This window comes from Rhineura floridana, chromosome 7 (assembly GCF_030035675.1).
Source record: "Rhineura floridana isolate rRhiFlo1 chromosome 7, rRhiFlo1.hap2, whole genome shotgun sequence".
NCBI lineage: Eukaryota > Metazoa > Chordata > Lepidosauria > Squamata > Rhineuridae > Rhineura > Rhineura floridana.
The window spans coordinates 46,481,221-46,506,856 of NC_084486.1; the positions used below are offsets into that span (position 1 = coordinate 46,481,221).

Consider the following 25,636-nt stretch of genomic DNA (forward strand, 5'->3'; position numbering starts at 1 on the left):
ACCTATGTAGCTGGATGCATGTGTGATGACTCAAGATATTCCAAAGTCTTTATCTAGCATGAATAAGTGAGCCCAAATTATGAACTGAAACAAATCAATCATGCAGAAGCTTAATATTGCTCAGCAGTTCAGGGAAAGTTGCCATTTAGGTTTCTTCCATGCCAGCAATATAGCAACAACTCCTTGTGACACTACAGCCAGCTTTGCTAGAACAGCATTTTCAAAAGGAAATCTCATTTCGATGAATCTTCTAGTTGAGAACAGCTTTTGGATTGCTCTCATTATTATGAACTGTTTTCAAACACTTTAAAGAATAAACCTATGAGAATCACCAGCCTTCCAAAAGTCATATCCCAGGTAGTTTATCAAATTTAGGCACATTGTAAAGCTGATTTTATGACATTTAAAACAGATTAATCACAGTATAAAACAGCAGATCTATAGCAGAGTTTCTTTGCAAATGATGCTGGCATCTGTCAGGAGTGATTTTCAGAGCTAATTGAGGAACATGTTTAACCTCCTTCCCCCTGCCCCGCCTATTCCAGGCAAGAGCAGCCACGTGCAGGATTGAAAGCCTTGGTGACTGTCAACACTGCCTTGTGCACAGTTTCATCATCCATTTGAATGTCCAGTTTTCCTTCTTTGTGCATACAGGTTATTTCTGATGAGCACATCCACCCTTACATCCCTCAATCTGTATTAGAAATTATATTAGTCGCATTCCAGAAGAACTTCTTCTCCTCCACCTTCTCTTCCACCCTCATTAGGTGCAGGCTGTTACCTGCTTCAAGGACAGAAACTTCTGGTTTAAAGGAGCTTTCTTGACTTCCTTCCAGCAGGGAGAAACTTCTCCAAACAGTGTAGCCTAGTTAACAAAATCTACCTTAGCAAAAGGTTACTGGGTACATTAGGGGGAGGGGGCTTTTAGGACGTTGCCATCTTTTGCTATACAAAAAGAGCGATAGCTGTTTGCCTCACTGGCCAGCAGCTCCACACCTTTGTGATCTAATTCCCCAGTTACAGAATAAGCAATGACTCCATTTGTCCAGCTTTCTTGCTTGATCCCAGGCCTCAAGGGAGTCCGTTTGACCTTCTTTGCTAGTCTTGCACAGCATAGCAACATCGAACTGAATATCATGGAAAAGCCACACAGGAGGAATGATGCCGTGTAGTTACCAGTTGTATCCACAAGCCAACCTGAGGGGAAACAGGCAACATCTCTTTTAACATACAATGTAATTTTCACAACTCTTCCTGTAACCTGCAATATAATGAGTTGCCACCCTAATCCTAGCAACTGACACAACCGTTCTAATTCCATTCTTATAGAGCTCTGTCAGATCCGTTGTACTGTGTTTGTTTTTAGATTTTTAGCAAACCCGTTTTATTCTGCCTGCCTTGAGGGCACGGGCTATAGCTCAGCAAAACAGCACATACTTGGCATGCAAAAAGTTCCAGATTCAAGGAAGGGAGGGCTGGGAAAAGGCACCTGCCTGGATCCCTGGAGAGCTGTTACCAGTCAGTATAGACCAGGATGATCAATGAGGTGCCCTCCAGCCTTTGTGGATGACAACTCCCATTCGCCACACACGTTGGGACTGTCAGAAGCCATGTCCCTGCTGCTTACAGGGAGCCAGAGGGGTGAGGTGATGGGGAGGTAGGTGTGATGCAAATACACTGGCAGGAGTGCGAGATTGGCTCTGCTGGTGTGATTACACGGCAATGCCCTTGCTGCCACCTCACCCCTTCCTCTCTACCTCCCAGTGACATGACCGATCAGAGGTCTGATGAGCAGTGGCATCCCACAATGCTGGCCACTACTGGATGGGAGTTGTAACCTAACACATCTAGAAAGCACCACATTGGCTCTCCCCTCGTGTAGACAGTACTGAACTAGATGGATGTAAGGAAGAAATACCACTGCGGCTTTTACTATATGATGTTCCCATTACTGTTACTACATTATTATGACACTAATGCCTGTGTATGCGCATGAGTGCACTGACCACTGCACACTCTGGACACAAAGCAACATTACACCCCCATATATGCCTGCTGTCACCACCATGCCCCCAAGTACAGTACTTTTTACTCCCCCTAAGAATAGTCCTTCCATAACATGGGAGGAAGGAAAAAGGATGCCCTCTTAAGAGACACCACTGGGACTACATGGTGTCTCAAACAAGTGGCAGGTTTTGTCTCTTATCACCTAGGTCTCAGGTTGCAGTGTAAGTCCATATTGTATAACTGCTCCCCAACCTCTGTTTCCTGGTGTGATGTAGTATGTGACAGAAACTTGGATGTTCAAGAACATGACAAAGCTAGAGAGTATTCAAAGCTGATAGACACAGATAAAATCAAACATTTCCCTTCTTTTGACAGCAGGAGTCTTTTTCCAATGGAAAAAGGAAACATTTGACCCAACCCACCATAAATACCTGAGGACTGATACCTCTTCACTTGACAGAACATATATTCTCCCAACATTGTTTCGTGAAGGACAAGATCCATCAGTTTTGAAGAGGCTGTATGAATCTTCATCCAATGGCACAAGCGAGAAAATGAGTTTTTCAAACTTGTGTATTGACTGTACAATAATGTGTCCTTGGAATGTGAAGGAAGACATTCTAGGAAACCCATATTCCCCAAGTGCTATGAAGAAACATGCAAGCCCTCACTTGTAAAGTGCAGATCAAGCCTGAGCTGTCCATGATCTGTCTGAACATGAACATGGAGCTCATTTCAGGGCCCATGAGAGGGGGGTGCAGGGGGTACATCGTACCTGGGCCCGGGGTCAAAAAAGGGGCCCGGGAGCCAAAGGAGGGGAGCTCCCTTTTCTTCCCTTTCTTATGTCATTTCCTACTGGCTCCCATTCTGCCTGCTACAAATAGTGGTTTTTTTTCTTTCCCCCCTAACTTGTGCAAAAAAGCATAACATTGTTCAAACAAATATTTGTATTTCTGTTGGATTCTGAAAATACAAATAATCAAACTTGAGGATTTTTTTCATTTTTTATGAAACTTACTCTGGAAGAAACTGAGCATGCTCGATGGCCAAGGTAACAAGAGGAAGAGATACTTTGACCTTAAGAGGGTGTGGTCATTAGGAAGCTAGATTAACCCTTCCCCTTTAGTATGAAAGGAAAAATGCGGTTTGAGGGCTCATATAAGGTAAACAGTGTGAACCTTTAAACCCTATCACGATGAGAAAATCATCTCTCCAAAATGTATTCTCACAAATCAGGAGCCCAGAAAAGAACAGACAAGAAAGAACGAGAGGAAAATGGAAAAAAGGGGTCAACAAACGCTCTTTCAATTTGGATTAAGTGTGGCTTCAAAAAAATTTTCATTGAACTCACCTACAGAATTGGAGCAAGAAGAAACTGTTGGAAACCTCATCCCCAAACAAGGAGCAGTTGATTTGGGTAATCATGCACAGTATTTTGATGAAGGGGCAGATGCAGAAAATGAAAATGGAAAACAGAAAGAAACAGACATACAGACGCATGTGGAAGTGAATTTGGAAGATGAGAGGAGTAATCATAATGTAGGCCTTGACATTGGATATATCACAACCAAGTTTCCATCTCAAAAGGAAATAGAAAAGTATGTTATGAATGGTCACATGCCTCTGCCTAAAACATTCCCAAAAGACACCTGCAATCAAGTGTTTCCAGAAAACATATTGAAATTTCAAAGCACTAATGGAGAACTACATGTAAGAGACTGGCTTGTCTGGAGTCAACAGAAACAAGTTTTATATTGCTTTCCATGTCGATTATTTTGGCACAAGACAGTCAAGACTAGCAATACCTGGTGGAGCACCTCTCCCAATATGAAACTACCCGTACACTGCGCTCAACATCTAAGGCCCTCCTCCGAGTACCATCCCATCGAGAAGCTCGGAGGGTGGTGACTAGAAATAGGGCCTTTTCAGTTGTGGCTCCCGAACTATGGAATGGTCTCTGCGATGAGGTGCGCCTGGCGCCGACGCTGCTATCTTTTCGGCACCAGGTGAAAACCTTTTTATATTCCCAGGCATTTTAATGCGTATCATTATATGTATTGTTGTATTTTGTTACTGTTTGATTATTTTTGTTTACCTTTGTTGGTTTGATTCTATTATTTTATTGTATTTATATATTCCTGATTGCTTTATTTTATGTACACCGCCCAGAGAGCCCTTGGGCTTAGGGCGGTATATAAATTAAATAAAATAATAATAATAATAAAATACTTCTGTGTCTAAGTCTTCATTGGTATCTGCTGAAGGCTGGGGTTCTAATGGGAAGTGGCGGAAACTTTCCTACAGGATCCCAAAACATGAAAAAGGCAATAGTCACAGAGAATGTTACCTAGCTTGGCGAGAACTAGAAAGGCGCCTGCTGTCTGAGACAGGAGTTGACATCATCTTAGAAGCGTCAATCAAAACTGAAGCTGTGCAATGGTCAGAGCTTGGAAGTAACTCGTTATTTTTAACGAGTTACTTGTAATTCGTTACAATTTTAAATAACGAGTGGGTAATTCCATTACATTTGGCAAGTAACGGAACGACTAGTAATTTCCCTACTTTTCAGCTGCGACTTTAACGTTTCCACGTTAGGTTGGACGTTACTTGGGGGCAGGAACAAGGGGAAGTCAGCTCCTGGCTGTGATTGGTGAACACAAGACATGTGCCTCACACTGATTGGACCTCTGCGCAGACTCTCTCTTCCCTCGTGATCTCGCGGAGCTTGGAAAAGTTACTTTTTTGAACAACAACTCCCATCAGCCCCAGCCAGCATGGCCACTGGATTGGGCTGATGGGCATTGTAGTTCAAAAAAGTAACTTTTCCAAGCTCTGGGGTGAATAGGCAGGGCCTGCTAGCGTCTGAGAGGAAAATATGGACGCTGGAGGAAAAAGCCAGGGCAAGGACAACGGAAGAGAAGGCAGCAGCAGAATGGCGAAGAGCTGTGGAGGTGAGTGATGATGATTTGTGTGTGTGTGTGTGTGTGTGTGTGTGTGCCTCTCCTTACCTCGCTGCTGCCTCTGCGGCACCTTCTGCCCCCCCACAGCCTACTTCTCTTCCTTCCCCCCCTTTTTGAACTCTCCCTCTTGTTCCCATGCATACCTGTGTGCTGTATTTATCCAGACAGAGCACTCCTGCCTTTTAAAATGCTGGCTAGCTTTTTATTGTATATTTATTTGAACTCCATCTTTCTTTTTATTTGTATTTTTGTCCTGTTTAATCACAAGACTGAATTGTATGTGGGACAAAAACTGTCTCAGTAATAATAATAATAATAAAAATCATTAGGCGTATAATAAATGGCTTAAGGCTGATTTTTTTGTTCTTGGCAGAGATGAGGTGAGAAGTAGGGTCCTTGCAGCTCCTCCTCTCAGTCCCCCAGCTCTCAAACTCATGTTCTGTGAGAAAGAGAGAGATTCCCAGTCCCAGAGAGAGACAACTCCTGTAAACCCCATTCTCTCCAACAGCATCCCCAGGCGGGGTACCTGCGAAGATCACCTCTTGTTGAAAAAAATCCATTTATTGCAGCTGAATATCTGGGCAATGTAAAATTAAAATGTTTAACTGATTAATCCTCTCCCTTTCAATAAACTGATCAATTACATTTCAATTGATTTGCTTATCACCAAGACTTCAAATCTATGAGAATTTCCAGAATATAATAATTAAAAGGAGTGCAAGACAATGAAGAATTCAATACAGAAGCTCTAGGGCACACAGTTAAAAAAAATCAAGGCTGATCTTTGTTATTGTTTCATGCATTCCCCGGTACAGTAACACACAAAATTACTCTAAAAACAATAAACAAGTGTCTCATATTAAAACTCATTCTTACCAATAAAAATAGGCCCCACTGATTAATCAACTCTCCTTTTAGTTAATTAATCTGCTGAAAATTAAAGCTTGTAGCCCTAGAGTTGGTTTTAAAAAAAAAATCATTTGACCAGGAAGACAAGTACCGTTCAGTTCGCATACAGTGAATTTCAGAGTTGAGATTAATCTGTTCTCATCACAGCCCAGGCTTGTGTATTTATGTGCAAGCCCTTTCTTGATGACATTGCCATGTGGTGACCAAAGCAAGGAGGAGAGAAGTCTCAGGCTGTGTGGTGCAGTCACTGCAACACAATTGCTGCCTAGAAAAGAATGTGCAGGTGCAAAAAGCAGAAGCTCAAGTAAGCTTCAATAAGATGAACAGTGCCAAAGCTGCACAGGCTGCAATAGGCAATGTTGAGGGGTTTCATCATTACTGCTTTTTAGGAAGTGAAGGTCAACCACTGTCAGTGCCGCCCTGGGCTCCTACTGCGAGGAAGGGCGGGATATATATAAATATAAATAAATATATACATATACAGAAAGAAAGAAAGGAGAGATGTAAAGGGGAGTCTTTCTTTAGATGTTACCCTACTTTCCATTTTTGCTTTCTATTTGCTTCTAGCCCTATTCTGTCACTCTCCAGTACACATGAAGAAGGGGCAGTGAGGGCAACTCCCAAACCTGGGTGTTGCGCCTCCAAGTTAGTTACTTAGAACTAGGTATGCCTTTCCTATCTACGATGTATTTCTATAAATGAAATAGCTTTTCTTATTTTACTAAGTCTTAAGTCTCAGTGATCTGACACATTGGCACACACAAGCATCATAGACTGTTGACAATCTCTGCTAATATCTATACAAATGTACGTAACATGCATCACCTGAACTCACATGATCTAGAGTTACCTTAGATCTTGCAAGATTTGCAAATGAGAAGCAATAGGGTTTTATATTAGTTCTGATTGTCTATTGGGCTATCATAGGTTATATGTTTTTTTCATTTTCTATGGCAAAAACTCCAACTTCAGTGGAATTTATGTGATGTGTTCTAATCATTTGAATTTGGCTAATGAATGCTTTATTCTTTCATCAGAACTTTAGCAGTAGTACTAAAATGCTAATAAAAAAGAAAAGGGAAAGAAAAAATACTTTACATACATCATTCAGCTGTATTGCTAATTATAGATATAGATATAAAAGATAAACGGCATTTTGTCAAAAGTATTTTTGTCTACATTTTATACCTCATCCTTGGTTTTCCAAGCTTGGCATGGAATGCTTCTCATACAGAATTAATTTGAAATGCTGCATATTTATTATCATAATCATCATATTCAAAATAAAAAATATATGTACCGCCTTCAAGTTGATTCCAACTTATGGTGACCCTATGAATAGGGTTTTCATGAGGCTGAGAGGCAGTGACTGGCCCAAGGTCACCCAGTGAGCTTCATGGCTATGTGGGGATTTGAACCCTAGTCTCATTTTGTTCTCACAACAACCCTGTGAGATAGTAGGTTAGACTGGCCCAGGCAGGGTTATTCAGTGAGCAAAAATGATGCAAATAGGATCTCTTTTAATTGTGCTATCGACCTGCTTACTTCCACTCTGACTGGGGCATCTTGCAGCATGGGGAAGAGATGGGGGCACATCACAGCTGAAGTTCACCCATATAGGAGCATTATCTCTTGTTTATTACAGAGACGCCTGTTGCAGGTTTTGCTGCTGAGAGCAGCAGTCAGTTAGTGCGGCCACTTGAGTCACAGCTTGTTGATCCTGAGGAGGCAAAACTAGAAAGTGAGGTTCAGAAAGGAGGCCCTGTGCATGAGGAGGAGGAGGGCATGAAGCAGTGCCAGTTGCCAACAGCCACATCTGCAGAACAAGAAGTACCATGGTTTGGCTTTGAGAAAGCTTGTATATTTGTGAGCCAGAGTGGGAAAAATGTTGTTGTACGATGCAATTACTGCCTTCCAAGGATCAAAAATCTGAGATCAGCTGTTTCCTCATCCAATGTGAAGAAACATTTTGAGGTAAGCCTTTGTCATGCTGGTCCTCAAAGAGTGTCCATTGTCTATGTTTAAATTGTGAAGTTCCTCTTCCATTTTTTCTTGGATTCATGCTTTGTTCTTCTTCCTCAGAGGGCACATCCTGAGAAGCTGAGAGCAATTGAAGAAGCAATAAAGGCAAGGAGACGTGGCCTTCCTGAACCAATGCATGACACCCCTCCTCCCAAAATGCTGAAGCAGCAGCAGACAACCCTTGAGAGGTGGGGATCTGGCAGGGAGCCTGTCACCCAGAGCAATCTTGACAGGAGAATCATTGATTTCATTGTAGAGGAGACATTACCACTTCAGACTGTGGACAAACCATAATTCATTAATCTGGTTCGCATTGGACTCCCCAAAGATCTCACCATCATATGTGCCAAGACTCTGAGAGACAGAATTGAGAAGACAGCATGCCACATGAGAGAAACTCTTGCAAACCGAGTGGGTGCTGTGGCATATATAGCAACCACTGCAGATTGTTGGACCAATGGCAAGAAGAGTTACTTTGGGGTAACAGCCCACTGGATCAACCCAACTACCCTGAAACGTGAGGTCGGGGCCTTGGCTTGTAAGCGTCTGAAGGGGCGCCATACATACAATGTCCTTTCAAAAGCACTGCATGATGTACATGTGCAGTACAGGATCCACAACAAAGTTATGTGCACTACTACAGACAATGGCTCCAACTTTGTGAAAGCGTTCAGAGTTTTCATGGCCAAAGAACCAGTGGAAGCTGCAGGCACCAGTGATGATGATGGTGATAACCAGGAGGAGGAGGAGGCTGAGGTGGAGTTTGTACCTATCTGTGAGATCCTGGACACAGGACCTGAGGCAGAGAAAGAAGCTGCAGACTCAGGAGAGGATTTTGTTTTACCACCACACCAGAGATGTGCTAGCCACACCCTCAACCTTGTGGCAACACAAGACATAGAGGCCATGCTTTCTGACTCCTCCAAAAGTAGTCTTCTTGGTCCTTTCAAGAAATAGTTTCGTTCCTTGATGGGAAAGTGCAGCAAGTTGTGGTCCAAGCAGAACCAGTCAGCCCAGATTGCTGAGTATATCCATGCGCAATATGGTGTGTATCTGAAGGTACCGAATAAGACCAGGTGGAATTCCACCTTTGATGCGTTGAAGCAACTACATGAGCTCCTGTCAACTGTGCCACTAAAAATGCATGCCATAATGGACCGCTGCTCCTTGTCCAGGATCACAGCTGCTGAGATTGAAGTGGTACAGGAATACATAGAGATTATGGAGCCACTAGCCCAGTCCCTAGATATCCTGCAACGGGAGAACGGCATGTTCATGGGGTATTTGCTACCAACGCTCTGCAATCTGGACCGCAAGTTAGAAGGACTGGAAAACAAACCTGAGAGGTACACATACTGTTTTCAGCTGCTGAGAGGTGTGCGCGAAGCCCTAAGAAAGCGGTTTGCAGCTATCTGGGAGGACAAGAGGCTTCTTCTGGCAGCCTGCCTACACCCTCGCTTCAAACTAGATTGGCTGGAATTGTGTCAGGCCGCCACCCATACCAACAAGTAAGAACATTAGGGAAGCCCTTTGGGTGGATTACTCCAAGGGAAATGTTGTCTCAAGGGAGGCATCAGAGGGCTTAAGGTGGTAGGCAGAGGCTGGGCCTTTTCTTCCTGGGGCTCCTCATCACAACCTTGGGTTGCTGCAGGTAATCCTTAAGGGTCTGCTGTGCTGCCCCATGAGTGTGGTGACTTGGTCACCTTCCTACCTTCCATGTCATCATCCACAGGCTCAGGCTGGACCCTGAACCAGGGGACATGACAAGCATCAGGAAATGAAGAGCAGATGATGGTTTCCTAACATATATGTGTTAACATATCCTCTCTCTTTCTTAGATACACAATGGAAGCCTTGTTGAAAGCTGAAATAAAGATGGGTGTACTTAATGAGGACAGTGATCAGTCTTCAGATAAAGACCAGGAAGGAGATGACTTAGAAGATGACTTCTTTAACTTTTTGCCCCAGTGCAAGAAGTCAGCAGTGGACACTGCTGAGGAGGAACTGGTGAGGTACCTGAGGTCTCCCAGCAGGGAAGTGTCATCACTCCATGGCTTTCCACGTGTGCTGCGGTGTTTTTTGCAGCACAACACAGGCATGCCTTCAAGTGCCGCAGTAGAACGCCTGTTCAGTACTGGTGGCAACGTAATGACTGTGAAAAGACATTCCTTGTCTGACATGCTCTTTGAGCATCTTGTTCTTTTGAGACATAACAGAAACATATTATAAAAGCATTTCAAGTGTAAAATTTGATTTCAAGAGTTGGGGTATCGTCATTGCTTGGGGGGGATGTGAGATTCTGTTATGCCATTATGTTAATCTTACAGATAAAATTTTTTATTCTACTACCCCCTGTGTGTGTGTGTTTATTTTTAATGTTGTTTTAGGCTTCTTAGATGTGCAGCAGCCAAGGCCAGCACCTTGTAGTTTTTTTTAAAAAGTAACTGAAATGTAATTGTAGTGATTACTTTTGAGAAAAAGTAAAGTAATCAGTTACTTTCAGAGCAATTGTAATTGTAATGGTAATTACTACCTTTTTGGGCCAAGTAATTGTAACTGTAATTTATTACTTTTTAAAAGTAATCTTCCAAGCTCTGGCAATGGTACAACCTTTTAAAGTGCATCATCGTTGTTGTACTCTTCTTGGGAGAACGTGGTCTAGCATTTACTGGTTCATCCCATCGAATTGGTGATTCAAACAATGGAAACTTTTTAGGACTCATTGAACTGCTCTCCAGGTGGGACCCCATCCTTCAGGAACATGTGCTAAGTGTAGAGGAGTCACAGAAAAGGAGTGAGCGGCTTCAAGTTCGTTATCTGTCCCCTGACTTACAAAATGAATTTATTGCAGAATGCTCGAATCTTGTGAAACTACACATTTTGCTTGAGAGGCAATCTGCAAAGTACTTTGCAATAATAGTAGATTCCACACCAGATTCTTCCCATATTGAACAAACATTTATTTTGAGATATGTACTTTTAAAAGAAACGCAGTATGAGATTCAAGAAAGATTTCTCAAGTTTGCAGATTGTAGCAACAAAAGAGGGGAAGAAATTGCTCAGTTGATAACTGATACATTGAAAGAGCATGCTATTCCTCTCAGTGATTGTAGAGCTCAAGGCTACGATAATGGGACAAATATGGCCAGAAAATACAATGGCGCACAAGCAAAAATACAAGAACAATGCTCAACAGCCATTTTTCACCTTGCGGTTGTCACACACTCAACTTAAGTGGAAATGATGCTGCTGAATGCATACCTGAAGCAATAACCTTTTTCGGAACAATTCAAACTGTGTACCACCTGTTCAGTTCCAGTGCTAAGCAGTGGGAATTACTACAAAACCGTATTGGTTGTTCTCTTCAGGGTATGTCTGAAACAAGATGGTCAGATCATGTTGAATGTGTAAAGCCTTTTGCAGCTCATTTGCCTGGCATTAAATTAGCACTGGAAGACATCCTAGAACTAAATTTGACGGCCAAAACAAGAAATGAAGTCCATGGAGTTTTATTATATGTGACATCTTTTGCCTGTGTGTTAATGTCAGCCGTGTGGTACAAAATATTAGCTGGCATAGATATTTGCAACAAGGTCATCCAAGCTAGAGATGCCACACTGGCTGTTGAAGTAGCAAACATAGAAACTGTCCTCACAGAGCTGACAAAACTTTGAAAGAACTGGAAATTCATGTGGAATGAAGCCAAATTGGTTGCGACAAACCTAAATATAGAAATAAAGCTCTCCCGTAAATGTGATGGAGTTAGGCGCAAGAGGTCAAGGCCGCATGACGGCAGCACACCTGATGCTAACTTGGAAGAAATTAATGACACAGATGATACTCCAGAAGAGGCCTACTTCAGAAAGTGTGTGTTTTACGTTTTGGTAGACAATGTTATAGCAGAATTAACTGTCCGCCTCAATGCTGTTAAGTAGTTGGCAGAAAAATTTGATTTCTTGTGGAAATATCTCACCATGTACGAAACTGATGTGGAGAGAAAAGCTTTATCTTTATCAGAGCAATATCCTGCTGACCTTAATGGTGATGATTTTGGAAAATAAATACATTTACCCTCAGTACATAAAGCAAATTTTGTAAATGTTAAAGCCATTAGATCTGTTGAACTTGTTATCAGAGTACAGACTTGGTGACCTGTTTCCAAATGTTTGTGTTAGCTTAAGAATACTATTAACAATTCCAGCAACAGTAGCTTCTGGAGAGAGGCCATTTAGCAAACCTAAGCTAATTAAGAATTATTTAAGGTCTACAATGTCTCAGGAACATCTTGTGGATTTGGCCAGGCTAAGTATTGAATCAAACATTGCCAGAACAATTAATTTTCATGCTGTGATTCGAAATGTTTCACAACAAAAAGGCCAGGAAAGCTCTTTTTTTTAAGTAAATAGTAAGTTTATCTACCTTGTTTCAATGTGAATTCTTTCTCCTTATCTGTATTGTAGCATAAACAAAGATGTTCAAATCAAATGAGCTTTCTTATCTCTGATCCTCTTTTATTTTATTTATATTTATTTATATTTATCGTGGAGGGAGTACAAGAGCATAAGGCCTTAAATGCAGAAAATTAACAGAGCGCTCCACTCCACCCCTCTCTCGTCTTCCATACCCTTTTTGACCTTACAGGCTGCAGCTCATGGCATAAAACCGTAATAGATAAAAACAGAATATGGAAAAGGGAAGGGGCCCAAAAGAAACTTTGTACCCCCTGATAAAATTCCTCTCAGAGGCCCTGACTCATTTAATATAAATACTATTCACTAACCAGATAGTACACGGGTTCTTTGTTAGAATCCTGAAAATCTCAGCTTAATCTAGGAAAAAGGATTGTAGGAGTAGGTATGATGACAAAAATGTTTGATGACATGTCATTGTTGACAAAAGTTAATCATCCTTGGACAAAGAAGACTATTTTCTTACCTTGTGTAAACTATAACACAAGAAGCTTGCTATGAAAATTTCCCAAAAGCTTCAAAGCTCCTGACTTATCTGATTAGAGGGAACTCAGTTTTGTGCACGGGCACTTTAACAGTCAGCTTGGACCACAGTGGAATCTCAGAACCATCAGTATATGGACAGAGCCTCTATAGTATTAGATTGCTCAAATGTTCTTGTGTTCAAAGAGGATTTCAGTGTTATGTACTTGAGGGTTGAAAAGAATCTTAGCACAAGGACTTGCTCTGTCAAACCTTCACTGATAACAACTCTTTACAAATAGACAACTCAGCAGCAGATGGCAATTGGTAAGATCCCCAAGCCTCAAGAAAATCTGCTTATCCCCCTTACCTCACAGTATTCATAACTATCTTTTACTTTCAGAGTATAACTTCTTGCATATCCAGATATCATACAAACCATTGCATATGTGTTACTAGAAAGAAGGAAACATAGAAAGCTGCCTTATAACAAGTCAAACCATTGGTGTATCGAGTCAGTACTGAATGGCAGGGGCTCGCCAGGGATTCAGGCAGGGAGGTGCTCCCAGCACTATCTGGGGATACCAGGGATTGAACCTGCAAAGCAAGATGCTCTACCACTAGGGACGGGAAAAGCTGTTAATTCCAGTTCTCACAATTTCTCATTTTTCCAATCTTAAAATCAGTCTTCCACATTTCTGCAGCAATATGTAGGTTGTTTTTTAAAAAAGATCCTCATGAAAATTCTCCAGCCTTTTAGTGTGAATTTCTCCTAATTTTTGTAGGCAGTTTAGACTAATGTATACATTTTTCCAAGCAATTCCACATCATATAATGCATTTTGTATGTTTTGTCATTCATATATTCATTTTATGCACACTTTCCCCTAACATATGCATTTTTCTAAAGCTTGTTTGGTTGGCAAACCACATTGCAAAATTCAAGTAAGTTCAAATTTCAAGGGATGGCTGTGTTACGGTTCTCGTGTTATTTTGGAAAGTGCAAATTTGATAGATTTGGCTTGAAATGCGAATTTAATCAAATTTCTCACCCATCCCTGTCTACCACCAAGCTATGGTCCTCCCCCAACAGTCTCAAGAAGCAGAGGATCTCATCTACACAACTAGACATCATTTCTGACATATTTCTATCAGATAAGCCCTACAAACCAGAAATAGGCTTAGAGTACAGGAATACCTGTTGCCAGCTGGGAACAGCTGATCTTAGAGAGTTCACATCAACATGTATGGTGTGCTACCTTAATAACAGCAACAACAACAGTAGAAGTTAATTCTGAGTAAGCATGCAGAGGATTGCTAGGCAATTTTGACCATAGCTTTCCAAGGCTTGAAGGTGGTATAAAGATCTAAAGCTATGGTTGTGTCCAACTAGTGATGGACGAATCTCTCAATTTCAGTTTCTCATTTTTCCAGTCTTAAGTTCAATTCTCTACATTTCCACATCAGTTTTTGTTTTAAAAAAAATATTTTAATAATTAGGACTTCCCGGAAGGAGTGCTGGCTGGTGGTTGTCTCTGAGGGAGCTCTGCCTCAGAGGAAGCTTTTTTCAGGTTAAAAGCCAGCCAAGAGGAATCTTGGACTGGCTTAAATGTTCTCCAAGGTATAGGAGAACCGATCAGATTTTCCACAAGACTTCGTTGAGCTGTCGGCGGCTGGAATTGATCAGGAAATCCCTGAGATAAGAAGGCATGCCGATCGGCTGAAGACGGAGTCAGGATTTCCACGCAAGCTGTACTGGAAAAAAGCGAAGCGTTCTTTTTTTTCTTCTTAAAAAAAAACGTTCTTAACCAGCGAGCCTACTTCTGTCTAAATCTTATCATTCGGCTTAAATTACTACAATAAAAGAGATTTGTTTACGAATCAGCAGCTGAGAAACCTGGGTGAGTCATACTTTTTCTCTTTTAAATATAATTAAGGAAGAAAGAAAATGTAAACAACTTATATACTTTTTTTACGACAAAAAGCTGGCCTGAATTTGGAGCTTTAAAGTTTAAAAACGGATGAGAGGTAATTATTATATTTTGGACTATTTTTCTCCTTGGACTATTTCTTTTTGGACGAATCTGCTGCTTGTATATGTTACTAATTGCTTGGTGTTGGGAACCAGAATTGTTTTGCATTCTTGGATGTAGATAAGAACTGTGCTGTGCTGGCTGGATTTCAATAACAGGCCTGGAATATTAACTTTTTTGCTGGTGGAGGAAAAAAAAAAGAAATAGACTGCCTCTAGGTTTTGGAACAGTGATTAATATCAGAAATTAAAGGCTTCTCTTGAAAATGACAACTAAAAAAGCAACTAAGGCCCGGGAGCGAAGAGGTTCTACTGATCCACAGGAAGGGGCTATACCCCCAGATATGTTTCAAATAATAATGGAAGGGATTAATGATATAAAACAGGATATGAAAACTGAATTGACAGATATAAAAAAATATATTAAAACACAAGTGGATGAGATTAAAGGGACAATTGGGCAAATAAAGGAGGATGCAAAAAACACTAAAGAAAAGGTACAAATCTTGGAGAATAGAACAGATATATTAAATCTGGAATTAGAAAAAAAATTGGATTATATGGCTGTGACTGAAATGAGAAATAAAGAACATTGTTTGAGATTCCGTGCAATTCCTGAGGAAACAGGTGAAGACATCAGAGATAAAATTGTTAATGCTCTAGCAAAATTTCTGGATTTGAATGAAGATCGGATGGAATTTCAAATAGACAAAGTTTATAGAATTAATTCCAGATATGCAACAATGAATAAAATTCCAAGAGATGTGCTTGTTCATTTTATAAAGAAGACGACCAGAGATATGGTATTACAGCAACACTTTAAAAATACCTTTAAAATTGATGGTAAGGAAATACTGGTGATGAAAGAAATTCCTATTAGACTTTTACGTAAGAGAAAAGAATATGCTTTCCTTACAGAGAAACTTAAGCAACGCAAAATTCAATTTAGATGGGATGTTCCAGAAGAAGTGATCTTTACATTCAGACAACAGAAATATAGATTGAATACTGTTCAAAAAGCAAGGGACTTCTTGAGAAAAGCTTCAAAAGATATGGATGAAGATAAACTCAAAGATATGGATATAATTCCTGGGGAACAAAGTCAACAAGATATGCAGAGGAAGGGAAGGAAGATGATGGATTAAAAGGAGCAACAGGCACATTTTAAAATACACGCTTAAAGATGGATTACAAATATCTAACTTGGAATATAAATGGAGCCAATACGGTGCAGAAGAGAAAGAAAGTGTTTCATTATTTGAAAAAATTAAAATTGGATATAATTTGTTTACAAGAAACTCATATTAAGAAGAAAGATTCCAAATATTTGATTTGTAAAAATTTGGGTGAAGAATTTATTTCGGCTGGACCAAAAAAAAAAATGGAGTTGTTCTCTACGTTAACCCACAATTGCTTCCTAAATTGGTATTATTGGATGATAGTGGTAGATTTGTGGGGGTCGAAATTACTCTACAGGGTACAAACATTTTGATAGTGGGTATTTATGCCCCCAATGAAGATAAAACAAGGTTTTACACAGGACTTATGGAAAAATTGTCAGAGTTTTCATATGACCATTGGTGTGTTATGGGTGATTGGAATGGGGTAATCTCACCAAAAATTGATAGGCTTTCTGAAAAAAATATCAAAGAGACACAGGGTAAATTACCAAAGATTTGCTTTGAACTGATGGAACATTTAGAATTGGTGGATACCTGGAGATATATAAATGATAATGCAAAGGAATTTACTTATTTTTCAGAAAGACACAAAACATTCTCGAGGATTGATATGGTTTGGATGTCTAAAATTTTAGTGAAGGACACTTTTAAAATGGGTATATTACCAAAAACTTTTTCGGATCATAACCCTGTGATATTAACTTTAAAAAAGAAAAATCTTGGTTTTAGATGGAGACTAAATGAATCTTTATTACAGAATGACAAAGTAGTACAAGAATGTAAGAAGAAATTAAAAGAGTTTTTTGAACATAATTTACATAAAGGAACAAGTGAAAATATCGTTTGGGATACAAGTAAGGCATTTATGAGGGGATATCTTATTAAATGTAATTCTGAATTAAAAAAAAAGAAACAACAGAAAATGCAATTAATTTTGGAAGAAATAAAACAAAAAGAGGAAGAATTGAAAAAGAATCCAACTAAAGTTTCTATTGTAAATCAAATCAAAATGTTACAGAAGCAAGTATCAATGCTGACAGTTAGAGAAATTGAAAGAAAACTAAATTTTGCTAAACAAAGGACTTTTGAATTTGCAAATAAACCTGGGAAATGGTTAGCATATAAATTAAGAAAAGAACGTCAAAAAAATATCATTTTAAAGATACAAGAAGGAGATGAGACGTTGACAGATAATGTAAAAATTAAAAAGATTTTTCATCAATATTATTCAACATTGTACAAATGTCAGGAAATTCCATCTTAAAAAATAGAAGAGTATATATCTAAACAGAATTTGCCTAAAATTACAGACTTTCAGAGACAAGCTATTAATGGTCCTATTACGTCAAGAGAGATATCTGAAGCTATAAACAAAATTAAATTAGGACAGGCACCAGGACCAGATGGGTTATCTGCAATGTATTATAAATGTTTGGAGGAAGAACTCTTACTACCTTTACAGTCTACAATGAATCTTATTCTGCAAGAGGGAAAGATACCGGATAGTTGGAAAAATGCTAATATAACATTAATACCTAAAGAGGAACAAGATTTAACTAAAACAAAAAATTATCGACCAATATCTCTATTGAATAATGACTATAAAATTTTTACAATGATCTTGGCAGAAAGATTGAAAATAATATTGCAACAATTTATTCAGGAAGATCAATCAGGGTTTTTACCTAAAAGACAATTACGTGACAACGTCAGGAATGTCTTGAATGTCTTGGAATATTTAGAACAACGAAATGATAAACAAGCAGCTTTGATTTTTTTAGATGCTGAAAAAGCATTTGATAATTTGAATTGGAAATTTATGTTCCAGGTATTGGAGCAAATGGATTTTGGAGACAATTTTATAAAATGGATTAGATCGATTTATACATCTCAGAAGGCTCAGATAATTGTTAATGGAGATTTAACGGATTCATGTGAAATACAAAAGGGTACAAGACAGGGATGTCCTTTATCTCCCCTTTTATTTATTCTGGTCTTAGAAGTGCTGCTTAGAGATATAAGGCAAGATAAAAGAATTTCGGGATTAAAGATAAAAAAAGAAGAATATAAATTGAGAGCATTTGCTGGTGATTTGATAATTGTACTAGAAAATCCTTTGGAAGGAATTAATGTATTGATGGACAAATTAAAAGAATTTGGACCGTTAGCAGGATTTAAGATCAACAATCAAAAAACAAAGATGTTGGTGAAAAATTTAACTTTAAGGGAACAGAAAGAGTTAATGGACAAGACAGATTTTACAATAGAGAAAAAGTTGAAATATTTAGGTATCATTATGACAAATAAAAATTCAAAGTTGTTTCATAATAATTATGAAAAATTATGGACAGAGATTAAGAAAGACTTGCTAAGATGGGATAAACTACAACTGTCATTAATGGGTAGAATATCTGTGATAAAAATGAATGTATTACCGAGAATGATGTTTTTGTTTCAAACAATACCTGTAATATCCTCTGATTTACCTTTTAAACAATGGCAAAAAGATATCTCTAAATTTATATGGCAAGGAAAAAAACCAAGAGTTAAATTTAAACTACTACAAGATGCCAAAGAAAGAGGAGGACTGGGATTACCGAATCTGAGACTTTATTTTGCTGCCTGCTGTTTAGTCTGGATAAAGGAATGGATTTTATTGAGGAATAAAAGACTATTGGATTTGGAGGGCCATAATTTGACGTGGGGATGGCATGGTTATTTATGGTATGACAAAGTAAAAGTAAATGTAGACTTTAACAATCATTTTATAAGACGTCCTCTGTTGAAAATATGGAATAGATATAAACCAAGGTTTTATTCGAAAATACCATTATGTGTCTCAAGTCAAGAAGCGTTTTATAGAAGAGAAATGGCTGGAAAAGAGAAATGGTTAACTTATCAAGAACTATTAGAAAATGTACATGGAGAATATACAATGAAAGAGAGAGAACAACTGACAAAGGAAGGATATAGTTTTCAATGGTTTGCCTATTTACAATTGTTAGAAAGATATAAAATGGACAAGAAAATGTATGGGTTTGAAATAAATAAATCTGATTTTGAAATAGGATTGTGTACAAATGATGAAAACATAATTGCGAAAATGTATAAACTCTTATTGAAAATGGATATGGAGGAAGAACAAGTAAAAGAGTGTATGGTAAAGTGGGCAAAAAAATTTGGTCATAACATACAAATGGATCAATGGGAAAATATGTGGAAAAAAGGTTTGAAATTTACACTATGCTATAATCTTAAAGAAATTTTTTATAAAATGATGTACCGTTGGTACATGACTCCAGAAAAGTTTTCAAAAATGTATAGTAATGTTTCTAATGTTTGTTGGAAATGTAAACAACAAGAAGGATCATTTTATCATATGTGGTGGTTATGTAAAAAGGCAAAATCATTTTGGGCACAGATAGGTAGGAAGATGCAAAAAATTCTAAAGATAAATATTCAGTCAAAACCAGAATTTTTTTTATTGGGTTTTATGGATAAACAAATAGAAAAGAAATATGGAAGAATAATATCATATATGATTACGGCAGCAAGATTATTATATGCACAAAAGTGGAAAATGGAATCAACACCAACAATGGAAGAATGGCTATTGAAATTAATGGATTTAGTAGAAATGGACAAATTGACATGTTTACTTAGAGAAAAATCGACAGATACATTTCTTAAGGAATGGAAGCCTCTCTTAGACTTATTGTTGAAAGATCAAAATAAAATGATGATACTGGGATTTGACGATTAATTAAGACAGCCTACGGAGAAAAGGGACTCTGTATGTATACATTAAGGGACAGGTTTGATGTATATTATATACTTATAGCTGATCTGCAACAAATCGGAAGTCAACTATTTTATTTTCATTTTTTGTTGATGTATTGTTATGTTTTTTTTTACTTTGTTTTGTTTATTTTTGGAAAAATTTGAATAAAAATTATTTAAAAAATATTTTAATAATTCATCAGCACTTTAATATGATTTTAATATACATATTTGTGTTTGCAATATTAGGTAATACACACATTTATCTAATATAATGCATTTTAAGTTGTTTCACTAATATATTCATTTGTAGGCACAATTTATCCTAGTATATGCAATTTTGGATACATTACATGGCCGAAGAACTGCATCGAAAAATTCAGAGAAGTGCAAATTTTGAAGTTTTTGGATCATGTCTTGTTTCGGAAAGTGTGAATTAGGTAGGTTCACATTTAATGTAAACTGAATCCAATTTCTCCCCCCATACCTATGTTCAACTATGATTTCTGTTCAAAAGCAAAGAAAGCAATAAAATATACATTGAAACCCCTGCTTGACCAAAGCAGGATGGAAAAAATAAACCTGTGCACAATGGGCAATGACTAGCTCTGTCATACCGCCCACACATTTTTGCTAAAAAAGCTTTTGTCTGCACATCAGCTAATTGTCTCCCTTCCACTGAGCTGAACCAGAAGTGCTGGAACTCCCTTCAGACACAGTGCTGCTGCCCACGCTACTGAGTGGGAAATAGAGTACAATTCCAGACACACCTAGGAAAATCACTGGAGGTGGTTGCTAAGTGCGGCATTTACTCATGTGGGAAATCTCAGGTTTTGTTTCTTTTAAAATAAAGCCATTTCCTAACCCCTATGGCTGCAAAGATTAATCCTTGAAAGTTTGTGGACTGTGCCTAGTTATATCTCAAAAGCAACAGTATTTCCGGCAACAAAAGGCAGGGCTTCCGTTCTCTCCATTGTTCTGTGCAGACACAGAAGCAGACACAGAACGTATTGGCATCATCAACACCACTGCCAACATGTGTATCCCACCTTTCCTGCATGGAACTCATGGTGATGTATCGGGATGCGGGTTGCCCCACTTGGTTGTCCTCGCAACAACCCTGTGAGGAAGGTTTCGTAGCAGAGTAAGGGTTTGAATGCTGATCTCCCCTCACCCACCCACCCCACACTGACCAAAGCCTGTCACTCTAACCACTACACCAGACCGGCTCTTGTTATACAAACTAAGCAACAGAAATGGTGCCAATCTCTTTGATCTGCTTAACAAATATAGGCCAAACAACTCTGCTTTCTTTGGCAGAGAATTTGAGTTGCCTTGGCACAGACATTTGCCTGCTGCTGCTTCTTTGTAGCAGCACAAGAGGATCTGCAGCAGGCTTGGACCTAATGCAATTAAAGAAACAAGGTGTGGCACTTGACTAATAAGAGACCAGTGAAAGAACCCCCCCCCCCAAAAAGGAACAATCTTACGGAGAAGACAACAAAGAAAACAGATTTCAGATCTATTGAACACCTGACTGGTTTTATAGAAATAATGCAGTATGGTGATGGTGATTTTTCCCTTTTTAACTGGTTCTCTCCCAGTTCCTCTTTCTGCATTTGCCCTGCATACAGAAGGATGATGCTGCCCTCTAGTGTTTGGCATAAGGGGAAGCAAGGTTTTATTTAATTCCACCCAAACGTGGTTCAGATCATAGGAAGCTGCCTTATACCAGGTCAGACTGTTTTATGTATCTAACCTCGCATCTGTTTATCCAAGTAGGCATCTGACTGGAAAATAAGACTCCAGACTGGATAAATCTTTGGTCTGATCCAGCGGGGCTCTTCTTCGGTGCTGAAGTTCAAATCCAGTATTGTGTCTACAGCTCTGACTGGCAGCAATTCTCCAGGATCTCCAGCAGAGGACTTTCCCATCACCTGCTGCCTGATCCTTTGAGGTGGAGATGCTAAGGCCTTCAACATGCAAAGCATGTGCTCTGCCACTGAGTTATGGTACCTGTCATCATACAATAGGCATTGCACATCTTACCATACAACTTCAGGCAGTGTCCTCCTGTTCTCTCTCCTTGGCTTGCCAGAAAACCTTGAAGCTGTTAGTGTTTAGGTCAATGTTAATGTGTTTAACAGTAGGTAATCTCAAGATCCAAGAAGGTACTAAATCTGAGACAAAATTATGTCTGCTCTGTACCCATCAGACTCTGGCCAAATGGGACAGAATTACAAGATGACCAGCCCTGTCAGTTGCACCCCAGATTGTAGCTCATTTTCTTTGTCTCATAAAACTGATTGGGAGCCACTTAGAACAGAGGCAGCCCCAATCTGCAACACAGCCTTCACCTGCATAGCTCACCTTGATTTTGATTCTTGGTCACCCTAAAGTATGACAACTATCTGGCTTTTATGTGCTATGATTTTACAGCTGGTGGGCAGAGGCTAAGAGATGGTGCCTTGGCAGGGGCGTTCTGTGAATTCATAGCTGAGCTGGAATTTGAAACCAAATTTCCTGAGTGAAAGTAATGCTCCACCCACCAAACTGCCAGCACTTTATATCACACAGAGTGGACTGAGTTAAACCAGAGTGAATTTAGTCAATGATTCAAATCATTCTAAATTTAAAACCAGCATAAGTTCCCATTGGTCCACCTTCATATACTTTCTAATCAATGGTGCAAATCTGACCGCTAAGCCATGTTCATTTAAAACTAAGTAGAGTAATTGTAAAACTTTATAAGAGGGGACTGTTTTTATAATATTTTGACAAATTGACTTTTACTCATATTAGAACATGTTACAACAAAGATTGCCAATCTTTGGAAGGGGGCCCACAGGCACACAGGCACCCATAGAGGCCTTCCCTGCTGCCCTCAGGATCCTTCCCCTGCCAATTTCAATTTAGCCTTGAGAGCAGCATTCTGTTGTGTGCACGGTGCCCACAGCAGTTTCTCCTGTTTGCAAATGTTCCTGCAGGACCAAAACGTTTGGTGACCCCTGTATTACAGCATGCACTGCTTAACTGATAACATAATAGAAATGTCTGTGTTTGGTAGGCAGGGTGCACATATTCACATTTGTGAAATAATCAAACTGGCTCTTCATTTTCATAGAAAATCCTTCTTGAAATCAAAGCATCCAGAAGGGGGCACTCATTCAATGTACAGATTACAGAGTCACTGCAGAGCCAACAGGCTTATATATATATTTGGATTATTACACCATTGATAAAAATAATAATTAAAAGGCTGATTTAAGGTAAAAACATTAAAAAAATTAAATCACAATTTTTTTCTTTAAACCATCCATTTTTATCTACCATGTATATCAGCATACAGTCAGGAAGGACTGGAAAGAAGCAAATAAAGCCATGTACTTCACTCATACGGGAACAGGCTTGCATATTGATTACACTGATCCACACACAAACTGACCTGCGACAGGCGGGCTGATAAGGTATGGTATTGCATGAAGGAAGTACACCATCCCGAGGGCAGATGACAAGGAAGCTGTGCCCACCACATCCGCGGTCACCACTGGAAGAAGTGTGATGTAGGCTCCATCAAAATACCCAAAGGTGAAAGAGAAAGGCACAAGGAGTGGAAAGCTCTGCAGAACCGGAAGGAAGAGACAGCAGAGGCCATCCATTCCCACCGCAAAGAAGTAGCAAACGTAACGATACTTCTTCAGACACCTGCAGGGCAGTAAGCAAGATAAGGAGGGAGAGAAGTAGTTGCAGTGAATTCCTCATTGTTATTTGGGAAACTTTTAAAGTTTATAGCTTGTGCCAGGGACTACTGAACAGCCACGAATGTTTGTCAGCGCTCCTTAGTTGTCTGTGCCTGCTCACTGTCACCTTTGCTAGAACTAGGGATGGACAAACCTGCCAATTTCAGTTTCTCTCAATTTCTTCCTCCAATCTTTAGTTTGCCCCACTTTTGCATCAGCTTGCCATTTTTTAAAAAAATATCTGCATGAAAAATTGCACACACTGTCCCCTAATATATGCATGTTTGTATGGTACTACAGTATAGGCATTTTGCATTGCACTGTGCACTTAGACTAGTTCTGCTACTAGGGTGGGAACATGTCCAAACATTTGCTTGCAGAATTTCTATGACAATCTAAAGCGTGTGTGTGTGGAGGGGGAAGGGGAGGAGTAAGGACAATACAGAAGATGATCAGAAACATCTTGCCTGTTGGGACAGAGCCACTGCCCTAGCTTCCCAACATGTGGGTTGCTGTTGCTTACCTGGATGGGCGAGAAGGCAGAGAGATTGGCATAATGCAAACATTCAAGCACTCCTGCCAGTATATTCGCACCACACTGACCTCCCTGCCGCCTCACCTCACCTGCCAGGAATCTAGCGGAGCCCATCTGGCAAGCTGCTTCTCAAGGGGATCTCTTCTCAACATGGAAATGGCTTTTCCCCCAAAGATCTACAGGGCACATCCTGGCGCTCGTTATACTGCACACCTCTCCCTGTGCCCCACTTTCTATGCACCACTTTCCACCATTACCTTCTATCTGTCAGCCATCCAAACGTGATGTTGCCAATGATGTCGACGACCCCAAGGATGGACATGAGGAAAGCCGCCTGCTGGTGGCTCATCCCAACTCTTGATGCATAAGGCACCAGGTAAACAAAGAGAGGACTGCAGCCATAAGCCATAAATAAGACTGACACCGCAAGCACCACAAAGTCCGGCAACAGTAAAAAGTGGTACTCCTGCCACGAGCACCGGCACAAACATTTGGGAGACCACACTTTGATCAGCGGAGAACAGACCGACCACTGCTTCAGGTCCTGCTTTTGGGCTTCTGGCCCACACTCCTGCTCAGGCGCACTCCTGCAGTCCTCTTTGCCTGCTATCGGTCTCATCAAGGCACCACAGACACAGAGGTTTAAAACAAATCCTCCCAGGATGAGTAAGGCTCCACGCCAGGAAAACTGTTCAATCAGCATCTGGACCACGGGAGCTAGGATGAAGGTGCCAATGCCACTGCCTGACATGGCAATCCCATAAGCCAAGGCTTTTCTCTTGTTGAAATAGTTGCCCACCATTGCTATGGCTGGTGAGTAAGAAAGTGCAAATCCCAGTCCTGGAAGAAGAAAATCACACATACGTGCTACAATTTAATGTCAAATTGACAGAGAAAAGGTTCTCAAACTTGCAAGGAGCCTCTAAGGATACAAAAGACTCCCCACTTCAAACAGTTGCCCTCCACAAATTAGTAGGCAATGAAAATAGAGGTGGTGGAGGTGGGCGTCACTAGCACATTCATCCCAGCAGCCTCCCTTCCTGTGATGGCTGCAGAGGGTGGACTCTTCTCCATCGGCCAATATCAGTTCAATACTGCTCCTTTCACAGGAGACAGTTGACACATTCAGCTAAGAGCCAATCTTTACATCCTGTCTGCTAATGGTGAATTTATTCTCCAGGCATGCATCTTTACATACCCAAAATGGCATCATCTGTGCATCAAAGAGAGGTATCAATAGACTGAGGGGAAACCCAACATTTGCAGAAGCCCAAAACAAACAAAACCACAAGCCTTTAAAACTACAAAAAATCCACATGAAAACTGAGCATGGAATGTTGGCTGGATTCTGGGTAAAAAAATAAATACACAGAAAGTCAGAGAGGGAAGGAATGGAGTGGAGTACCCTGGAAGAGGGCATGGCTGGCTGGAAAACTCAACAGGGGCATTCTGTATTGCAACATTTTGTTGTAGATCCCACTTGTTATGCAAAATGAATTTGCAGAATTCTGGGATGTACCGCTTCAGACTGTGGTGGAGT

At 39.8% G+C, this 25,636-nt stretch overlaps 1 protein-coding gene across 20 annotated transcripts in view; it reads right to left on the minus strand.

Moving 5' to 3' along the window:
* Positions 1-346: 346 nt before the first annotated feature.
* Positions 347-25,636, minus strand: part of SLC16A12 (solute carrier family 16 member 12) — a 90,939-nt gene continuing 65,649 nt past the window's right edge. For all 20 annotated transcript variants that reach the window (XM_061635438.1, XM_061635433.1, XM_061635443.1 and 17 more), the window contains 3 exons: positions 24,354-24,936; positions 23,267-23,526; positions 347-1,197 (listed from right to left, as the gene is read on the minus strand). In XM_061635438.1, the coding sequence (XP_061491422.1) occupies positions 908-1,197; positions 23,267-23,526; positions 24,354-24,936 (1,133 nt within the window). In that variant the 3' untranslated portion in view covers positions 347-907. The remainder of the gene's footprint in view (positions 1,198-23,266; positions 23,527-24,353; positions 24,937-25,636) is intronic.